Source organism: Grus americana, chromosome 2 (genome assembly GCF_028858705.1).
Source record: "Grus americana isolate bGruAme1 chromosome 2, bGruAme1.mat, whole genome shotgun sequence".
In the NCBI taxonomy this organism is placed as follows: Eukaryota; Metazoa; Chordata; class Aves; order Gruiformes; family Gruidae; genus Grus; species Grus americana.
Genome location: NC_072853.1, coordinates 128,755,873 through 128,777,965, shown reverse-complemented (window position 1 = coordinate 128,777,965; position 22,093 = coordinate 128,755,873). Strand labels below are relative to the sequence as shown.

Below are 22,093 nucleotides of genomic sequence, written 5' to 3'. Positions count from 1 at the left end.
GGGCCCACTTCTCCAGCCTGTCAAGGTCCCTCTGGATGGCATCCCTTCCCTCCAGCGTGTCAATCACACCACACAGCTTGGTGTCGTCGGCAAACTTGCTGAGGGTGCACTCGATCCCATTGTCCGTGTCACTGACAAAGATGTTAAACAGTGCCGGTCCCAGTACCAACCCCTGAGGGACACCACTCATCACTGTTCTCCACTTGGACATTGAGCCATTGACCACAACTCTTTGAGTGCAACCCAAAATTAAGGGTTAGTTGTTATATAAAAAAGCCCCACCTTTCCCATAGTACAGGTAACCATAAAAAGCTTTACACAGCTTTTCTTAATTGTAAGATGTACTTGGCATTTGTTAATCAAATTAGTGTCAGAATGTAAGTGAAAGTGTATAAACGTGTGCCTTTTGATGGTATGTTGTTTGCAGCAGATTCCATATTGCCTTGGATAGGTGCAGAACCTGCTGGAATAATGTACCTTTTATGAGACAGTGGTAATTCAAGCTGGAAACATTTCAAAATGGGAGAATGATAATGGACTTGCTTTAAACAAAAAGTCAAGTATTCATTTTAGTCTAAACAAAATATTTGCTAAATATACTTTTGTTTTAAAATTTTGTTTGAATTCCAAATGCAGCTATCTGAAATCCAAAAGTTGTGCCAAAGATGACAATGTGTGCTTAAATTCAATGTCCAAGTATAAGTAAAGGACACTTCATGTGAAAAGTAAATTTACTAATATATTTTTAGCCCTAACATAATCTTAGGGATTTCTGTAAAGATCCTCACATGTAATAGTAAGTATAAATTACTAAGAAATTTTGTGAATTCCATTGATAGACACAAAATTGTATTTTATTATAATAAAATTTTGAAAGTGGAAGAAAAAGCATGCATTTTGAGCTTGGTCACCAACCTATTTAGTAATAACCTTAATCACAGTAGTGGCTCTGCTACTGGGCAATAGTAATGTATAGTGTCAAATAACCTTATTAAATCTGTTTTGTATTTTGCACTACAGTGATGTCTCTGTCCCACTTATTTTTGTGAAAAACAGCATTGCTATCAAAATTAAGTGTTTCTAAAGAGCTCTTACCTTCTGCTTTCCAAGTCAGTAAAGCACAAGGTAATTTGTTGTGTGGTTCAAACTTCCAGCAGATCCAAATTAAATTATCACTATAGCAGCACTTTATAACAAGTACTTGCTTCATATTAACTATGAATACTTGGCAAGAGGGGGCATAAAAACACATAACTATGAGTGGAAAGTGTATTTTTCTCATAAATGCTAGAGATAGGCCTGCATTTAATGATATAGAAATGCTCAATTACACTGTTCTGGTGAATTTTTAAAATTAATTTGTGTAAAGGTGCAGTTTGCATCTTGTTAAAAAAAAAAATCCCCAAAACAAGGGTGTTTTGTGATTTGTTATATCAACAATAATTCTTACCTTCCCATATTTTAATGAAGTATACAAAGTAAATTTGAGAAAACAATGCCTAATTAGTACCTTAGTATTTTGTCTGCAAGGTTGGTTGTCCGTGTGAGTATTCTTTCACATCAATGGGTGAAAATCAGCTTTGTCAATGCATCAGAACAATATCTCTGCAGCAGTGGACACTGAAGGGAATTCTTGATGAGAATATAAGTATTGTCTGGAACTTGGAGTGGCCTTTTGCACAACATGGGCGCAGTTCTCAGGACAACGTAACTAAGATCTTCAAAAATGGGAGAAAATTAAAAATTATAACATGGACAGAATTGAGGGATGCAAGCTGCTTGTAAATTGACTGCTTTAGAGCTCATTCAGAACTTCCAGTTAGAAAAATCATGTTATTTTACAATTTTAGAATGTATCTAGAATCCAAAATGACAGTGCTCTGAAGGCATTTTTCTGCTGGTGCTTTGTCCCTTTGTACTGTCACAGCAGCTTAGTACCATGTGAACTCTTGGGCTCTGTGACAGAGTCGTAGAACAGCCCAAATTGGAAGGGACATCAAAAGATCATCTGGTCAAACGTTTTGTGGGAAGGGGAGCCTAGATTACCTATCACCCTGAGATTATCTAGCACCACAACACATCTTGATAATATGTACTCTGCTGTGTTTCTGGCTGTTATACTCACATTTTATTCCTTTTAGGAAGAGTTGTTCTTTAAAAAGCTGGCCAGAGTAATTACTTTGGAGTTGAACCATGCAGCCAAACTGTAGAACAGGGATGATTGTTGGGTCACAGGATGGATAGGGGGTTGGAAGGGACCTCTAGAGATCATCTGCTAAAGCAGGATCACCTAGAGCAGGTTGCACAGGATTGTGTCCAGGCAGGTTTTGAGTATCTCCAGAGAAGGAGACTGCACAACCTCTCTGGGCAACCTGTTCTAGTGCTCTGTCACCCTCACAGTAAAAAAGTTTTTCCTGGTAACATGGGCAGGACAACCCCACACAAGTCCTTTTATTGTAGAACTTAGCTTTCTCTCCATCAGAAAATTGCTAGGAGGAGCTACTGCTCAGAAAGGTAACACTTGTCACCCTTATTTTTCATGTCAGGAGCAAGGAGGTACCTGGGAGCTACAGGGCAACAAAGAAATGATCAGAGTCAATTAATTCACAAGAGCTGGAGAGAAGAGAGAGCTTGAAAAAAAGAGAGACTTGATCTAATGCTGCGAGCCGTTTTATACGTTGTATGCAAATAGTTGTTCTGGCTAGATGGCTGGGCATTACTTTGACCCATTTCTGTCTGTATTTTGTGCTTTTTCTTTATAGCACTAACATCCTGATCTTAAAGCCTGTTCTGTGTAGGTGGATTCCTGCAAGAGCCATCATTTACTGGCATAGCATACCTGTGCAAATGCATTTTACTGCTCAAGTTACTATTGCATTTAACTCTTGACAGTCATAGATAAGGTAGTTAATCATTAAGAAGTCAAGTGTCTTAACTTCTTTTATTACCAACGCACTGAATCAAATCAGATTTTTATAGTGATTATATTGATATGCTTATAGGGTAATAAAGTGTTGACTGTGTACTCAGATGATTTAATCTTGGTTACAATCTCAGTTTTAACTCCTATTTCTTGTTGATTTTATAGCAAAAAAATTGCCCAAGAATGAACCACAGAATGCAGGAGCCAACTCTGCCAGGGGAAGAGGAGTAGACCTTACTGAACCCACACAACCACCCAAGAGTCAATGTTGTAGTAACTAAAACATCAATTGCTTTAAACTGTTCTGAATATTCTTCTGCTTCCTAACTGTTAATAACCATGGAATTGGAGTGCTTAACCTGGCCCAGTACAGCTTCCAAACAGCGAAGAGACTTATGATAATAATCAAGTTCATGATACAGAGTTTTCTTTTGACCTAAAATTTTAACATGCATGTATCCACCACTGGCTGTAATGTTTCAGCAGTAGAGGAGAGATGGAAGCGGAATGAACTTCCTTCAGTTGAAAGGTTTTAAAAATCACTTACCATTAGGGGTGTAGAAGAACTACTTTCCATGGACCTAATTGGCCAGTTCCTGTAGCCTCAATACTGATTACTGTTATAATAAATAGAATTGGGACTTTCCATAATTCTCAAATGTGCTTTAAAACCTTTTTAGAAACAGGGTCTAAAAATTACTTAAACTTATTCACAGTATTGATGCAACCGGTTGTTTCTGCAGGTATCTACTCTTTAGTTATACATTCCATAGTTTAATAATTTAATTACAAATAATACTTGCATTAACAATTTTAAAAACCCTATGCTTGCAGGAATGTGGAGTTTTAGTTGGTACACTGTATGTAAATTATATCAACCCAGTTAGTTATCTAAAGGAGTTAGTGATAAATCAAGTTTAACTTAATTTCTAATCTGTTCAGAGGGTACAGACCAGTAAATTCAACTTTGCGACTTAGGATATGTTTTTTTCCTCTGCAAACTGTAAGAGCTCTTCAAGTAAAACCACAACAAACTTGGTGTCTGTGACTTCCTTCTTGGTTTTGATCATTGCTGGCCATTACAATTTATGTTTTTCTCCTAAGGAAAAAAAATAGTGCACTAACGATTATGTACATCCAACTTGATTTTAAATTTGGATATTAATGTACTGTAAATAGGTACTCTGCATTGTAGTCTACATTTGTTTAATACTTTCTGTAATATTTAAGAGTTGCTTAAAGGTATACAGAATGTACAGTTACTTAAAGCTAACTTTTTTCCTCTCTAATCAAAGGGGGTTCTAAGTTCTTCCTTTATGGCTAGAACAGTAATAAATGATGCTCCTCTATCTGTAACATAAGTACTGCTGTCTGTCAGTTATGAACTTTGCAACTTTGTTTTCCAAAGTACATTTTATTTTGATCTGTCCAGTATATTGCACTAATTCTTTTAGTTATTTTCATTATATGAAATTACCAAGTGTGTCAGAAGAGATGAATTAGTCTATTTAAATGTTGAACTGATAGCAGAAACTTGTGCAGATTTTAAATTTGCAGTAATCTGGGTTTAGCAAGGAAAATGACAGTTCACCGGTGTTTAGTTTTATATTGAGGTGCTCAGGTTTGAATAAAGTGGTTTAAAAGAAAAAAAAATATTTGATTACTGTTTCTTATTGAGAGTTTCAGAAGATTTTATTGCATTTGCACAGTTCCAGACAAGATGTCTGATTTTCCTGTATGGGTCAGCATTTAAGATGATTACAAGTAAATTCATGACACGGCTAAATATGAACGTGTACTATATGTACTGTGGTGCTCCAGTTATCCTATGATAAATTTTTAAATGTTGAGGTAATAGGGTATCTTATCACATCCATTTAGAAGTACAATCAAAATAGTAATATTATCTCTTGAACCTGCAGCTAATGCAGCCTTTACCAGCTGCTCACTAATGTAGCTTGCTGCGTTGTCGTAGAGTGTCTCTGAGGTGACTCTGCCTCGTCCTGCAGTTTGTGATTTGCAATTGGATGGGTACGTTTTTGTGTCCTCTTCAATCTGTGGTGGTGCTTTAGAACCCACTGGTGATACAGTCTTTAGCAGTTCTTGACCAGTGTAACTTGCAAGTTTGTCACAAAATACCTTGGAGTCCATTTTTTCTGCCAGTTGTGGACCTGAGTCGTAATTAGATAGGCATGCTGTTATATCTTTTGGGGGCTGATTGATGTCTTTAGACCCTGTTGCCTGTACATTCTCTTGCAGCTGTTTATGGGTGTAACTTGGACCTGTTGCAGAGGAATTGTCAGTGTCTGTTTCTTCTTGCACTGCAGTCTGTGGCTGAAAGCTGTTGCATAGATAAACTTTTCTGTCCTCAAGGTGTTTCAGTTCTTCAGAGTTACCTTGTGTGCTAGCATCAGACTGTTTCATCTCTCTGTTCTGTGAATTTACTTCATTGTTACTGAAAAGAGACAGTTCTGGATCAGATTGATTTTTGTGGTCATCAGTTTCCTTAGGAACTCCATCTTCACTTTGCAGATAGTTCCTCCGAGAACATTTTGGCTTATTTTGTTTCAGGTTGCCTTTTAAGTTGGTGAGAAAAATGTCTTTATCGGAATACAGCATCTCTATTCCATTTTGCAGATCTTTAATAGTCTTTGAGTCATTTAAGTTGTCTTCAGTGAGTGGCATCAAATACTGACACTTACATGGAGAAGTTCCCTTTTGTTGAACACATTCATACATTCTCAAATAATGAGTGAATGTTGTTAGAGTTAATGCAAGTACTTCATTATAATCCAAAACCTCCCAAAGCCCATTAGAAGCTAAAATAAGAAACTGACAAGTATCATCAATAGGGACAGATATGGTATGAGGTACAGGTATAACTGATCTCTTCAGTACTGGATCTCCATGATGTCCAAGACCCCTTGTAGTTCTCAGGTACCCTTCTACTAATCCATCTGGTTCATTACTGCTGATGTTTCCACCATTCTGAAGTATGCGATTTCTCTCACTTATGTTAGAAGTGCTGTGCTCTTTTGAGAGGCAGTAAATCTTTCCATTTTTACATAAGACTGCATGTGCATTACCTAAAATTGAATAAGATAATATTTTGAATCGTAGCATACTGATTATTTTTTTTTAAGTTACTGCTGTTAATTTAACAGTTAGCCTTTTGCTAAGGACTGGGAAAAAAACCTGAGATCATAGTTCAATTCTCTACTGCCACAGGCAGTGATATATCTATCAATGCATCTGGTTCTATTTTACAGCAAAGTTTTCTGTGGGGTTTTTTTTTCCCCCCACCAGTTATTCAGAAGACTATTCCAGAACCTTATTCTTCTGACTGCAACTACACTCTTATGAGGAGTCTTAAGTGACATTTAATTCAGCTTAATATGCTGTCTGATAGAAGTGTTCCACTTTGTTTTTTGAGCAAGAGTGCATATTTTTCTCAAATACTCTTTCTTTCTAGGAGAGTGTTTGCTTTCAAAATACTATGGCTGAATGAACTCATCAAAAATTTTCAGGTTCAGACTATTTTTAGCAGTATAAAATTTTTACTACCTAAAAATAATTTGGACATCATGTAGAATTTAGTTTACTAACATGATGCCTTAAATCTCCTCCTCGGGTAAGGGACCCAAAGGACCAAGAATTCTCACAACTATCATGAGAAGTTGAGGATTAACTTCTTTCCTTTCGTAGGAATAGGTACTTTACCTTTCCCTCAACACTCTTGAAATCTGCAGTGTGAGAATGAAAAGTGTTAGAAATTGCAACACTGCAGGTGACTAGTTTTGTCAGATTTAATGCAGAGTGTAAAGAAAAACAGCTGTGAAACAGTGATGTATTGTTCGAGATCCTCTATGGCTACCCTGGGAGAAGACCATTTTTTGTGCTAGGGGAGGTGATTGGTCTGCTCCTATGTTGTTGGCATAAGGGCAAAAGTGATGTCTTACAGAAGGAGCTTCAGTGGGATGGTAGCTTTCCAGACGCTAAGCTGGCTGCAGTGTGTTGATTTATATTGTATTTTTAGTATCATCTGGCTAGACTAGGGCTCAGATCTCTGAAAAGTGTAAGTAGGCACTGCTGTATACAGTAGCTGTATTTCTTGGAAAGTATTGGCATTGTCTAGCGTAGGAGGCAGCTAAGTGTAGTCTGTGTGAAAGCAGATTTTGCTAGAAGGTGATTCAGAATATCAGACTGAAAGATACACCTTTTTTATTGATTATAGAATGTAGATGCCTTAAGTTATGCTGTGTGAATGATTCCTTGTGCTTGCTTCCTCCTCCTTCCTCTGATTTCCATGGAGAGCTAGAAGATTGTCTAAAATTTCCTTTGAACCCTCTGAGTAAGACCACCAGCTGTAAGCCTAACAAAGGGTATAATATAACCCATGTGGAACAATCTGACTGTGAGAAAGACTAAAATCTAGTTGCTTTTGGATGCAAGTCTCTTGTCTGCAAACCAGAGACAGGGCAAAAGAATCGACAAAAACTAGCTGACCTATCCATGTGGGACTAAATGAAGAAGACAAAGCTGGCCAATGCCACCATCTCCGGCTCCTCATATCTGACCATCCTCTTCAGTTGCTTACCTGGTGCTGAAGGAACATGTCTATACTTCTGTAAGAACACATTCCGGGGGTGGAAATGAAGCTTGATGTTGTGCAAATCTTCTTTGATGTGATGGAAATTTTTGGTGGAAAATTAAGTGTATTAGATTAAATAAATGTGTATTTAGAAGTGGTTCAAAAATGTGGACTTTAATCATAAAAGGCTTAAAGTATCTCTGATCAACTTCAAGCCTTAACTCATTAGCAGAGCTTGAGTTTACAATATCTTTAATTGCAGCCAGCATAAAACCTCATCTGGGAGGGAAGGATGGAGGCAGGTAACTAGAACCAGAAAATTTCAGTTGGGTAAATTCTCTACCAAATTTTCTTACTTTCATCCTATCTCTCAAGCTCATTGTAATAAAAATGGGTTTCTTACCCAATAAGGTGAAACCAAATGGGTTTGTTAACTCTGAAAACAGTACAACCTTTATGTGAACTACTCCTGTATCCCATTGCAGGTGTGACTGCATCTCCTGCTAGAGCATCTGAGCTAGCGCTAACCTACCAATTTTGATACCCGTAACAGTAAAGTTCTGATTGCTGCAAAAATGCTTGTTGGAGGTAGAGGAAGTATGGCTGTAGCAACAAGCATCGGGAGAATGGAGGAAAGGGAGGGGGTGGACCAGGTCCTTATTTCACTGTCAGTGCATGTTCAAGTTGGTTTATAGCGTTCCTCAGGCTGGCAGAGGATTGCATATTATTGTTAAGCAAAAATACCTTTTTTTTAAATCAGATCAGTTTTTCCAAATGTGGAATATGTTTTTAGTTTGGGTTGGGGTTGGGGTTTTTTTGCCTCCTGAAGAAATGAAGCTTCTCAAATGGTGTTTTTCCTTTTACCTACTGATCTTTGACCCTCTTCATTAATTTCAAATGTCATATGAAGAAATATGAAAAAGTCTTACATGTTTTGTGAATACACACATCTGAGGAGGAAAGAGTACCCCTGTTGATGGAAAGTTGCAACATTGGCACACTCCTTACTAGTGCTACAGAGAGCGATAGAAAAATAGTGCTGGGGACGTGCTTCCAGCAGAGACTGAAAGACACTAGGGAATATAACTGTAAACAGAAGTCCATTTGAAACTATTCACCCAACAGCTTTTTATATATACATAATTCTGCTTATGTACTACTTCTTGGGAAAGCAAGTGTCTTGCTTGTAATCTCACAGCTGTCTTATGTAAACTAGAGAATTTGACTGGTAACAAAAATCGCCAGGTGGGAAGATCTAATGAGTAAAGTTGCTGAGAACTGAAAGAGCTTTGCATCATGTTGCCTGCAGTGGGGTGGAGAAGCATTAGGAATGTATCAGTGTTTCTAATTGTAATTAATAACTGATTTTCTACACTATAGAAAGGCAAAGTATTCTCCTTTGTAAGAAAACAGGTCTGAATAGACCGGAACAACAGTAAATAACAACCAATTCCAATTTCAGAAGTTAATCATTGAGATGATCCGCACAGATCCTGTTTTCAGTTTGCTGGTAGCAAAATGTGGTGTCCCTTGCCAATGAAACAAATGAATAAAAAGAATATCTTAAGCCTATTTCATTGGCACAAGGGATTTATCAGATCTAAAATCAGAAGATTTATGATTGTCTGCCCTAAAATGATGACACTTTAAACTTACTCTCAATTGAATTTTTTTTTTTAAATTATCCTTACTACTCTTACAGAGGTTACTTGTGGAATGTTTCTTAACTGTCTTTTGCATTAGTAAATTGACTTTATTGCTTTAACTCAAATAGCATATTGAAGGTACTTACTAGATAAGCTTAATACTTACTGTCTGATACCAGTATCAGTTGCAAGGGAATTTATCATGTCTCCTTCACATTGTCAAGTTAAAGTAATTGCAGCTTTTTATCTCCAAATGTTTATTGCCAACAAATCTCTAGATTAGCTTATTTTTCCTCTTTTTTATTGAGCAAAGAAAAAAAAACTCCTGGTGTGAAATGTACGTACCTATATTGGCAATGTGCAGTAACCCAGCAACACCTCTGGCTGTCCTGACTAATGGACTGTGTGTGGTGTTTTCAAAATGTTTTCTTTCTTCTTCCTCAGTGCCATCTGTCTCTTCACTGGGGAGCCTTTCCACCAAACAGGTAACGGCTGAACAGCCACTCCAGCGAACTTTGGAAACCTCATTCCTTCCCAGTCGTAAAAGTCTATCCATTCTCCAAAAGGACTTTGCATACGCTTTGTGAATCCATTCGTAAGTACTGGTCATCTTGGTCTCGTCATTGCTTGGTTTATCAGAGAAAATCTTTTCTTTTTCCCTGTAATCTGCCTTGATTACTGTGGCAAAAGAATCTAGAATTTGCTGTTCGTCCATACTCTTCTTGTAGGAGGAATCCGTTTGAGCAAGCTGGTCAAGAAATAAAAGTGGAAGCTCTGCTGCAACTGTTTCTGCAGCTGTCACACCATGAAAACCATCAACTAGCCCCAGAAAACATGTATCTGACCTATTTCCATAGTTGTCAAGCACAATAAATCTGTCTTCCATGTCTCCCTGCCACATGGAATTTTTATCTTGGCAAATTGCTAATGCTTTTATTAAAGAATTATTTACTTTCTTAAAAGTACTAGGATTGTTAATATTAGCAAGATTGCAATATGATGTAGAAGTGTGACTATCCATAAGGAATTCCAATGAATCATCAATCTTCTGCCTGTGTGTCTCAATATTTAGGAATCTTGGTCAATTTTGAAATTAGTTTCTGTCTCTGTTTTGTTGTCAGTCTTTGTGGGCTGTCAAAGCCCAGCAAAGTTAGGGCTTTGTGGGTTTTTTTATGATAAGGTGGTGCGGATATATTGTCTGTTGACAAGTCGAGCAAAAAATTGAAATGTGCTTGGAATCGTCATTCTTGGGTGCAATTGTGACCTTTTTCAGCTGATCTTCCTCATCTCTGGAACATCCAAAATCAGGTGGGTTTGGTTTATCTTGTGACTTCTCCTATGTCATTCTATAAAGGAGTTGAATATGTTAAGAGTTTTCATGTTTCAGTATTTTAGTATTAGGTAGCACTACATTTACCTAAGGCTTGTTCTCACTCTCATAAACTCTGAATTGCATCATTGTGTACTAATGCATATGTGGTCAAGAAACTGGGAAACTCATATGAGATTATATAAAAATTATAGCTAATAACTGTGTTAAAAATCAGTAATACAGCAAATTCAAGAATTGAAAAGTTTGGAAATACAGAATTCATGACAGTTTAGATTATTCTTGTACCTAGTGAGGTCTCAGTTGTTTCCTCCTTGTGATTCAATGTATAGCTCTGTGCCTTCACGCTGTTAGAACTGTAAATAAGTAGTAGTTTCTCATCAGCTTTTCTGTATCTGTTCATCACTTTTCAGACATGGTAGTGGAGTGTAATTCCTACTGGGGCAGAATAGACATATTCAAGATTGGCAGATTTTATCATCCCAATCTTGCATGGGAGATGTCAAACAGGGCCAGAAGCATTGGTGTATCTCTTCAATCAAATCTCACTCTCATTGCCATCAGTTTTAGTTGTGAGGCCTTTAGGGATCACTGGGATTAAAATAAATTATTTTATACCACTGTATTTAGGCACACAGAAGATAAATTACATTTATGTGGACAATATTGTTTTTCTTGCTTACGAGAGCTAGATTTTGCGATGTTTGTGTGCCATTAATGTGGGATGGATTTTGAACGTCAGTTTCTAAATCAAGAAAGCATAATTAAGAGCAAAAGTAGCATCAAATGGGCCAAGCAGTGTTTGAGCTTTTTAGGTCTGTGGGAAACACCCCTGCTCCCTGAGCGGAGACCCGCCAGCAGCGGCACGCGCCCTGTGTGTTCTCCAGCCAGCAGGATGGAAGGAGAGACATGCTTTTCAACAGAGCTCACAGAAGAGCAACAAGGCTGAAAATGTGGAATCAAGGCCAGGTGCTGCAAGGACACGGGGTCTAATCGGCAAAAGCCTCTCTGTCCATTCCCCAGCCAGAGCTAGCATCTTCCTCCTGTCCCCACACACCTCCTTTCTCCCACTTCAGCTCCTTGCTCCAGCCTCCCCTTCCTCTTCAGCCCAATCTCTCTCTCTCTGCTCATTCTTGTTCCTCCATGCTGCGTTACCTCCTGAGTCCTGGGACTCTCCACACTCCCACACATACGTTCTCTCAAATATCTACTTCCAAATACCGCTCCTACTGCTAGTGATGGGGATATGCGCATATAAAGATACCTTCAGCTGTCTCCCGTTATTAGCAAAGGGAGTACTGAGAGCCAGGACAAAATATGAGACAATTCTTAGGGACCTGGTGCTACAAACCCAAGAGTCAGAGCTGTAGAAGTAGTCCTGGTGAGGGGCACTCTGACAGAGGCCAGCCGCTGCAGAGGGGGCTGCCTGAATTCAGCACCTACATGCTGCCATGTCTCCATTCAGCACCGGCAAACTGATGCTTCTTTTAAAATACTGTGATTTGCTCCGATTTGGGTAAATTTACAATGACAAAAGGTGCACCATTGATGCCATCTCAGCCAAATTTCCAAGCCCTAGTTTAATATCTGACAATCTTACAGCTTCTCTATAAAAGTTATTAGAATTTTGGTTTAATACAAGCAAAACAACATGTTTTTCAAATCATATTCTCAGAAACAGCTAAACTGTATCACCTGAAACTTTTTCAAATGATTCTGCTTCAGGCTTGGAAAATTTCAGTATGAACAGTTAATATCTGGCAGAGTTTTAAGTTACTGAAAACCTGAGGCGGCCCTATTGGTTGCAGCACTAATAATTCTGCTTATAATTTGAAATGGGTAAGAAAACACATATATAACATACAGAGGAAATATCAATATTGCCTAGGCAGCAGATGAAATTAAAATTGTTCACATGACTGCTGTGTCCTATAAAGTGATGTGCAGCTAAGGCTTACAGCTGCTTGCATAACATCCTCTCCCCCAGATGAGCACATAACATACATGTACACACACTGTAGTAACACAAAATCCTGACACCATGTGAGAAGCTCAGCTTGCCAGCCTTTGTCATCTGTCTACTAAATATGAAAACATAGTGTTTGTTTATATTAAGTTAATTATGTTTATTTAGCATTTAGTATTTATATATGTATGGATGAGAAATATCAGGCAAAAATGCATTTATTATAGGCTTTTATTGTATTCTCTCGTCTGAGATTTCTGACTTTCAGTGACCATTGTTAATGGCTGTTAATCCACCGACAGGGCAAACAGTGGTGGTTTAACAACAGTAATAGCCCACAGCATCATTACAAGAGTAGCCTTTGGTAATTTCGTCCTGCTTCAACCTCATCCATTTTCTGGGGTTCTCTCTTTAAATTTGATAGTCACACTTTAGAGTAACTATTTTGCAACTGTTCTCTCATTATTTCTGTTCATCACCTCTGAGTTATAAGCATTTCCATGATTTGTTTTTCAAGGCATGCACTTTTTTCCTGTGGTATCAGTTGTTTGACAAAATTCCTTCGACTGCTTGAGGGGTACAATTACATCTTAAGTAATTAAATGCCTCTGATCAGCTGAGATAGATTTTTCTTTCTAAAATTTTATAACTGATCTCTACTAAAGAGGTTGATAGCGCTTAAAAAACCCTTATGACACTAGTATACCTTGTCCTTGCAGAGGCGAGCTTGCAGGTGGCTGCAGCTCTCAATCTGCTGTAGGACCAGTTTAAGGGAAAGTCCATCTCTCCACAAGAGGTGAGCATCAGCCTCCTCTAGAAATGCTGCACCACTTTAGTGGAGCAAGATAAGGAGGCATGTGATTAAAATAGCAGGGAAAGCTATGTTTGCACAGATCCCTTTTCCTTTATTCTGCATAGCTTGAATTTGAGACTGGGAGATCGCACAAGCCTTTCAACTGCTGTCATCGTGATGATGCATTCAGGCATGAGAAAAATTAGGACTAATATATACAGAAAATCTGGTAAGCTGCTTTTTGTCAGCCTTTTAAATAGGAACCCATTTTGCATTTAGTATCTATTAAAGCCCCTTGGATTAGACACAGGAAATTGAAAACTTTCAACAAAATGTTAGTTTGACCTCAGTAAATTTATAACAAATATATTTTATAGATGTTTATATTTCTGTAAGTGGGTGTAAGTGCTAACAAATCACAATTTCAGAGCACCAAAACAGTCCCACTTTATTATGATGTGTAAATAACCAGGATAATAGACATAATAATTCACGTAGAACAGCAAGATACGCTACAACTTTTCAGTTGCAATTGTTTCACTCATAATTATTAAAAGGGCAGCCCTGATGTTAATTTTTTATAGTATGCATACACTGCTTATGTTAGTAGCTGAAAACCTTGTAAAAATTAAATATAAAAGGAAACATTTCCTTTGTTGCTTTCTTATGAAGTAAAAAGATTAGTCTGTATTTCCTTCCCTCCTTGTATTTCCCTCATCAGGAACAGATACAGACTTGGAAGTTTTTTGCTGTCAGGTTAAAGGATAACAGGGAGGTACTGACAACACAATACACAAAGCTAAAATGCTCTCAGCCTCAGAGCGAAAGATAAAATTCAGCTTTCTAGCTCACTGCAGTTTCCCTGTGCCTATTTAGGGAGCCAAAACCCAGCACTGTTTAACATTCTGAGCTGAAAATAGAAGCAGATTAAAAAAAAAAAAAAATAGATGTAGAAGAACAGGGAGCGAACCACAGTTTGTACATGTTTTCAAGGGCAAAAAATCACATTTACTGTTTGTGTCACAACAAAATAGCCTTTTGGTCAGTGCTTAGTTGTGCTCCTAGGAAAGGGAGGCTGCTTCCCCTCTGCCGCGCGCTGCCCTGTCTGTAAGAGGGGCAGAGCTGAGGCAGGGCATGGGACTGGAGGCTGGGCAGAGGGTACCATCATCCCAGGAGACCTCCTGTTTCTGGCACCCCTCGCTGGGTGTGGCACTTGGAGTTGCTTGCTGTTCATACAGCAAGGTGAGATTATATTCTATTTCTGCAGTTTGGCACTAGAATCTCATGTTTTAAATTAGTGAAGGTGTTGCTAATTGAGCTTTGAGGACCCGGAATCTAATTTGTATCCAAACAGAAGAGTCCCGTATGCAGTCATCGCCCTCTGACACATGTCGTTTCTGCCTCCACCCAGAGCGTGCTTCTTCCTCACTTGCCTTTGTCACAGTCAGCACTTAACTTGCACAATCTCTAGTCCTGAACTCCTTCCTCTCTGACGTTTGGGGTTTTTTTATCATTATTATTTGCTACATACTTGTGGTCATAGAAAATGGTGACTGTTACTGACGCTGAAACCAGCGCTGGGAAGATGCCTGCCTGCCTGCCTGCAGGTGACAGGAGGCAGAGAAGGGCTGTGTGATGTAAAATGGAGGTCACAGTCTTCCTGAGCTTCTCATCACACTATTATCAGCTAATATGCATAAACAGGCCTCACTGCTGCAAATTCTTGCTGAATGAGCACTGGCTTCCTTACCCGTCTTTTCATTCTTCCCTGCTTTACTTCAGGCTGTGCCTTTCCTCTGCTCGTGCCTCAGCCAGCGCTTCCCGCTCAAGTCCCCCCTTTCCCACATGTCTGTGATGCCACAAAATGGCTCCTGTTGCCTCCATGCATTCAGCCCTGCTCTTCTCCTGATTTCCCTTCCCTCCACCTGTCACACAGTTTGGTAGTGGCACCTCCCCTGGAAAACTGTTAGCTAATGCATCATACCCGCGTGCAAAAACCATGATAGGGACTCTTGGCACCGCTGGGACCAACCCCTGCCAAGGAGCCACCACGGGTGGCCAGTGGGGCTGTAGCATTTGCTGTGGTGCAACTTGACAGTGCTGTGCAGTGCATGTGCAGGGGCTACCTTGCCAGGCCTCAGTTTTACCTGATCACCTCTTGCCAAAGCAGCAAAGAGCTAATGTCTTATGTGAAAACTGTGTCCTGGGCTGCATCAAAAGAACCATGGCCAGCAGGCCAAGGGAGGTGATTCTCCTCGTCTACTCCACTCTTGTGAGACCCCACCTGGACTACTGCATCCAGCTCTGGGGTCTGCAGTACAAGACAGACGTGAAGCTGTTGGAGCGAGTCCAGAGGAGGGCCATGAAGTTAATCAGAGGGCTGAAGCACCTCTCCTATGAGGACAGGTTGACAGCTTGGAGAAGAGAAGGCTCCAGGGAGACTTTATAGCAGCCTTCCAGTACCTAAAGGGGGCCTATAGGAAAGCCGGAGAGGGACTGTTTACAAGGGCGTGTAGCGATAGGACAAGGAGTAAGCTGAAGGAGGGTAGATTTAGATTAGATATTAGGAAGAAATTCTTTACTGCGAGGGTGGTGAGACGCTGGAACAGGTTGCCCGGAGAAGTTGTGAGTGCTGCTTCCCTGGAAGTGTTCAAGGCCAGGTTGGATGGGGCTTTGGGCAACCTGGTCTAGTGGAGGGTATCCCTGCCCGCAGCAGGGGGGTTGGAACTAGATGACCTTTATGATCATTTCTAACCCAAACCATTCTATGTAGCCTTTTTTAAACTCATATAAGACCTCTAAAAACTCTTCATCTGAAAAGACAAACTCATCTGCTAAGCCAGCAGCCATGCCCTACACCTTCCACAAGTTTTAGCAGAGCTGGCCCCCTCATTCTCCAAAACCATCTGCAGAGGGAATGATGCAGAAGGAACAAGACGTCTCCCAAGTGAGTCAACTTAGGTGTGTATAGTAGCCTACTTACTGTATCACCAGAAGCAATGATGCAGCTTTAAGGAAGTCTTGTTATGAAAGGTGTGGGAAGAGATAAAGATGAACCTGGTGAGTCACAGGAGCATGCTGGGGGCAGAGCCTGCCTTTGGGATTTGGGAACACTTCTACCTCTAGACCTGATAAGAGGCAAGAAAGAAGGAAATTATTAATAATTAAAATAATTATGGAATAAATTAAGGTAATTAGCGTATTTATCTTTTTAAGTGTTGTCCAAAACTGGAATCTTGGGATTCCAGGCCCACCAGTTTTGTGTCATCCTATAAAGCGGAAACGGTCCCCGTCATTAGATCATCTTAGGTGAGAGTTATAATTTGTGATGCTGTCCTCTTGGGCAGCTCCTCAGCTGGGAGGAAGCATCAAACTGGGAAATGGGAGTAGCAAAAAAAAAAAAAAAGAAGGCAAAACCAGCTCTTTCCACAGTCTAGATATTTTGCACCTCTTCCCGGTAGCTGGGTCTGCCTTGATGGGGCAGGGGCGGCAGTTTGTAACCCACCAAGTGCCTGCGTGGGGCAGAGCAAGGGGGTGCAGAGAGGCTGTGAAGCATCGAGTGGGGATGGGAAGCCTGCTGGGCTCAGTACAGGAGGGGAGGCGTGGCGGATGCACGAGGTTTTGGGGATCCACAAGGAGAAAGCTGTGGCAGAAGTTGGAAGATGGGTGAAGATAACATAACTATGACTCCTGTACTCTTTTCCCAGCAACACCCTGCCTCCCTCACCCTGCAAACCCACATCTGGGGTTACTGCAGTACTCCATGGGTTCCTCTGCTTTTTCCAGCAGTACACACCACTGTTATAGTTGGTTTAAACTGAGGAGTTTAACCTGTTTAGTTTCTGTGGTTTAGTGAAGTGACTAGCCATGGTGCTTGTGGTTGTGTCCGTGTCAGCATTTCCAGGTGCTCACCCACACAGATACAGGGAAGGCCCAGGACTGGGCTTGCACAATCGGATGTAGGCCAGTGTAACTTCATCTTACAGAAATAAAAGGGATTTTCCACGTGGAGTTTTATAATCTAAGTAGGTGTCGCATCAAGGGTGCTGGTTGGCGGCTACTCAGGCGCAGGTAGCAGAAAGGAGGCCCCTTCCCCCCACCCGCTGCTGGCTGAGCCTGTGCCCATCGCCCAGGGGTCCGTAAGGCTGCCAGCACCGACCGACCTGCGCTACGTGGGGACGCGGTGGTTAGCAAAGCCCTCAAAGCACGGGCAGGCAAAGTACACCAGGTGGGGTCCCAGAGAATTGCGGGAATCTCTGCCAAGTACTAAGTAGCAAGAAGAAGAGAAAAAGATGTTAGAGAAAGGAATAAACAAAAAAAAAAAGTGAGGAGGCAGAAGAAAGAAAAACTAAGGGAAAAATAGATAGTACATCCTGTGTTTGCATGAACCAATCTAGAGCTATCGCTACCACGAATTAACACAGTGTAAGCCTATGTGGTGACAGCAACTGGCTAAATAATTTTAACAAGCAGCTTCTGAACTTAGCACGCACAATTCACATCGTACTGGCAAAGGCAATAAATGTCCTGTGCTACGTGAGCCCAGCCTTTAGTTTTCTCACTTGGTTTGTGTTAAATCAAAGCCCTGACTGCAGTCAAGAAGAGCATCCTCTGGGTAAGAAGTGAATAAAAACTGCAAAGTGCTCCATCACTAACAAGCAGATTGTGTTACTAAAACAGCCATGAGTGTTGCAATGACATTTTCTCTTCCCCCCCTTCCCCTTTCCTGCATTTTTTTCCTTTAAAAACTGGATAATCGGGGTGTGAGGTTCCCTATAACAGACAAAGGCCTAGTGGGAAGGTCTGCCATCTGCATTATTAGAGTCACATGTAAGCGCCATGGGAAGCTGACAAGATGCTAGGGACTGCATAATGAACAAAACTTTTGTACTGTTAATACTTCCAGTGATTCATAAAATATTGATAGCAGTCCTGAATGCGTGGTGGCCAAGAGGGAGGCCACTTCACCCACAAGGAATGTGCTAATGATAGGACACAATAGGATTTTATACTCGGAGAAATTCCCGGGAGGGGCAAGAGCTCTGCTTTTCACATTTGCATTCAATGGCAAGAATAAAAACAGGTGGGAGAGCAGGAAGAAAGTCCCATCTTGAACAAAAGCAGAAGGAGGGCTGGGTTGGGCACACTTGCTCCAACTAGGCTGGGAGACAGGGATGAGGGGTAGGGGTGGGCTCCCAGAGCTCAGCTGTGGGCTGGGAGGTCCCTCTCAGACAGGTGGCATTCAGCATTAGGCTGCTATTAGTTGAGTCATTCTTTAATTTACATGACTGAGATAGGCCCCAAAAGCCCTGAATGACAGCTAGGTAATAACCAGGCATCAGGCACACCCTAAACTGCGTTTTAATTTCCTTTTTTGTGACTCGACATTGAGAACACAACCGCCTACTTTGCTGGAATAACGCACACGCGCTTGCATTTTAAGCCTGTCGGGCGTTCACAGTGAATTCGGGCGAGAGCAACACACGCGAGATGCGTGTCTCCTGGGAGCATCGGCTCCGAGCGGGCACCTCCTCGGGGCTGTCAGCAGCCTGAGAGAGGCCTGAGAATCACAGGAGCTGGCACTCTGTCTCATCCAGCTCCTGGCTTGCTTAATTTGATGCAGATGAGTAGTCTTCCTCAAGTCACCCGGCTACTCACCTGAGTTTGCGAGCTGAGCCGCGCAGGCAGGCAGCAGGCAGTGAGGCTCGCGAGGCTCCCACGGCTCCCACCAGTGCTTGCTAAACGTGGGTTTCACAGTCATTTTGACTTGTGCAAACCCATTGATGTGCCCCAAAGGACAGAAACTGAAAAATGTGGTGAGGGTTTTTCAGGCAATGCTTTGAGTTTGAATCTGATATCTTCACAGTGCATGTTTCATGATGAAAATTAAGCACTAGAGTGATTCTGTTGTGCTCAAATGGAGTTATGCATGCATTACAGTTAGAAAATTAATATGTACTTGCTTGTAAATTCACTCAATAGAAAAATCCCGCTTGGATATATGAAATTGAAAATGGCATGTATACACTCATGTCAAAGCATAAATTTTTTGTTTTTTCCTAATGTAGTGTAACCTGTCATGGCCAAATCACATTCACTGAAGCCTCCACAAGTCAACATAGCCCAAGTTATAGTCTCATGTTTCCAGCTAGCAAATGATCTTTTCATTCCTTATTCTTGCCAAAATTGTGAATATAATATTTTACCTGTCAGTGGAGCAGTTTAAGACAAAGTCAGGTGGTTTTTTTTTCTTTTTTTTTTTTTTAACAATACATTTGCACAGAGCTAGAATGAAAGCAATGATTTCAATCAGGCTTAAGGTGGTTTTGGTTTTTTTGTTTTGTTTTGTTTTGTTTTTTTCCAAAAAAAACCCAAACCAAAACAAAAAAACTTACCTATTTGCAGTTGAAGAGTGATTTTTTTCTAAGCTGTTCCTCTGCAGTAGCAGGCAGTAGTTCAGCATGTGTAGTGAAATTAGTGTTTATAAATGTTACTATAGCAACTGTATCCGTAGCCACAGGCTGGTAGACTTACTGTTCTGGTTATCTAGTGAGCAGCAGGTAAAAGGGAATTAAAAAGAGACATAGTACTGTAAGAGAGCTGTGCTCTTGAGGATTCCCAAAGGAACTGCAGTAAAAGAATTTTTTGCCTTTATACTAACCAGTGCCTTACTGTATGTAATACAGCAGTGTTTTTCCTATTAGACCCTTGTAAACACACCATGAAATGTAAACAAATATTCGAGCATTTAACCAAAGTCAGTATCTGCTTTGTTACAACTTTCATCTTTGATTTTACTTTAAGGGAAGTAAAAACTTTTCAGACTTTTAAGGACCTTGAAGAATAAGCCTAGGCTGTGATCGTGTGAACACCCACCTGTGCAGCTTCAGACATAAATGCACGCTGAGTGGCCTTAATAAACATCAGTGGGGTTACTCACCTGTGTGAAAACAGTAAACGTATTTTCAGAATTGGAACTTGTAATTCATTTATATGCGGGTGTGCAAACTTAATGCTGGGTTAAATATCATTAGCCTACCGTTTAAAGGAGAGGCTGGTGATTTGGGGGAAAAAAAGGAAATTAAAAAAAAAGAAAACAGAAAAAAACATATTGAACATATCGGGGGATGTAAAGGCTACAGCACCTCCCAGAAAAACTAGGAGTCTGTGTTCAGGCATGGACATTAAGTGGTCCATAGGAGCCAACATATTGTTCCAGATGCGCTCTTTGCTGGTAACATTCGCTACCGAGGAAGAGTAGTGGGAAAGCTGAAAGTGAAACTAAGCAATAACAGTTTCATTTTCAAGTCCGAGAGGAAAGTAGAAACCTACCCGGCGTAAAGAAAATGCAAGCAGAGAGGAGGCTGTTACCATACAGCAGCTATTTGTTATTTTAAAATATTATTCAGACACTTTAAAAAAAAAAAAGTAATCATTCTCTCTTCAATTTAAGAGAAACTGGATTTTTTTTTTTTTTTTTTTTTTTTCCCCTCTTTCATTTGCTGCCAAGCTGGTGGCAGCCACTGCCGAGGGCATCGGCTCCTCCACCTTAACAGTCCGTCTTAAAGCACCGGGGATGGCAGCAGCCATCTTACGGGTCGCTGTCACAGCTGCTGGGAAACCCTAAGCCAGCCCCGGCCTCCGCCGCCGGCTCCTCGGGGCCGGGGTTCCCCGGCCCCGAGGAGCCGGCGGCGGAGACCGGGGTGCAGGTCCCGATCCTTTCCACCACCACCCCCCTTCCCCCGATTTTAAATCTTCAGCTAAAAAAAAAAAAACCAAAACCCAGACACCCCCCCTTGTTCATGAAAATACTACAGCGTTTTATTCCATTCTTTTTTTTTCCTAACATCTAATGAATATGCCAACTCCCCATATAACCTTACACTTAAAAATATCCCCAAGAGCTGAGAATGCGAGGGAAGAGGGGACACCACAAAGTGTTTTCTCACCCCCCACCCCCCGCAAATACTACTCCTAACTTTGCAGAAGTCTGGAGTCATCTTTGCTTGCCCCGTGCAAGGTGGCAAGGCCCTGCGTCTGCGAGGGCTCTTTATACGTTGGGATTCCCTTCCAAACTAATATTGCTGCTTCAGGTTTATACATCAAAGAGCCGTAGATCCCACGCAAACGCCCAGCCTCAAATCCCAACTTTTTAAACCGTGGTGCTGTACTATCGACTTGCCATTTGTGGTTTCTCACAGCTCAACCACGTTTTTACATATGTGCAACGGAGCGTAACCGCCTCAAAACAGAAGCACTTGCTTCTGTGCACAGAGAGCAGTTTCTGTGGTGGGATCATTTACTTAAATTTAGCTTTCAATTAAAAGGTAATACCTTTAAGACATAAATTGACCTGCTGTCAACACTTGTTCCTGGATAAAAAAAAAAGGAAGTCTCAAAACCATCATGCAAAGAACTGAGCAGAGAGCTTTTTAATTCTCCTGTATTTAAAACTTACTGGTATTTATATACTGTATTAGAAGCCATCTGGGGAAAAAAAAAAGAATCCTTTAAAAGCAGCTGCAAAGTCCATGCTATGGAAATGCAATGGCTAAGTCAGACAAAATAGTGGAACCACGAGGGGAACTGAGGCAGCGGCAGCACCGCGGGCTCACCGGGGTTCAGGAGCGCGGCCGCTCCGCGCAGCCAGCGATGTAGCCCCTTTCTAGAGCAACTTTCTCCGCAGCCTCCGGGAGAGCCGGGATGGCTCCGTAGCGGCTTCCCGCACGCAGCGGGTGCTGCTGCCGCCGCCGCCCTTCCCGCGGGGGCGCAGAGCACCGCCCGCCCCCGCGCAGCCCCCGCGCAGGGACGCGGGCGTGCCCCCCGCGGTGCGCAGCGGCGGGA

At 41.1% G+C, this 22,093-nt stretch overlaps 2 protein-coding genes across 11 annotated transcripts in view; one reads left to right on the top strand and one right to left on the bottom strand.

The window, feature by feature from the left end:
- RAB5A (RAB5A, member RAS oncogene family) overlaps positions 1 to 4,576 on the top strand; it is an 18,857-nt gene extending 14,281 nt beyond the window's left edge. For all 4 annotated transcript variants that reach the window (XM_054814297.1, XM_054814299.1, XM_054814298.1 and 1 more), the window contains one exon: positions 3,089 to 4,576. In XM_054814297.1, coding sequence (XP_054670272.1) covers positions 3,089 to 3,204 — 116 coding nt within the window. In that variant the 3' untranslated portion in view covers positions 3,205 to 4,576. The remainder of the gene's footprint in view (positions 1 to 3,088) is intronic.
- Positions 1,605 to 22,093, bottom strand: PP2D1 (protein phosphatase 2C like domain containing 1). Of its 7 annotated transcripts, XM_054814284.1 has the most exons (6): positions 21,865 to 22,093; positions 20,126 to 20,189; positions 19,645 to 19,795; positions 16,233 to 16,377; positions 9,506 to 10,506; positions 4,569 to 6,009 (listed from the first exon to the last, which is right to left on the bottom strand). In XM_054814284.1, exons 5-6 carry the CDS (start codon positions 10,179 to 10,181, stop codon positions 4,763 to 4,765), a joined length of 1,923 nt encoding a protein of 640 aa, XP_054670259.1. In that variant the 5' UTR covers positions 10,182 to 10,506; positions 16,233 to 16,377; positions 19,645 to 19,795; positions 20,126 to 20,189; positions 21,865 to 22,093; the 3' UTR covers positions 4,569 to 4,762. The 7 variants fall into 7 exon arrangements, 6 of the variants coding, with proteins under 6 accessions (XP_054670259.1, XP_054670262.1, XP_054670261.1 ...); XM_054814287.1 differs by lacking the exon at positions 16,233 to 16,377; XM_054814286.1 differs by lacking the exon at positions 19,645 to 19,795.

What these genes read in the sequence shown, in the direction of transcription:
- PP2D1 (XM_054814284.1), bottom strand. Translation starts at nt 10,181, where the DNA reads ATGGATAGTCACACTTCTACATCATATTGCAATCTTGCTAATATTAAC. An exon ending in ACTGCACATTGCCAATATAG is followed by an intron (nt 6,010 to 9,505) that starts GTACGTACATTT and finishes ATTCAATTTTAG; the next exon opens with GTAATGCACATGCAGTCTTA.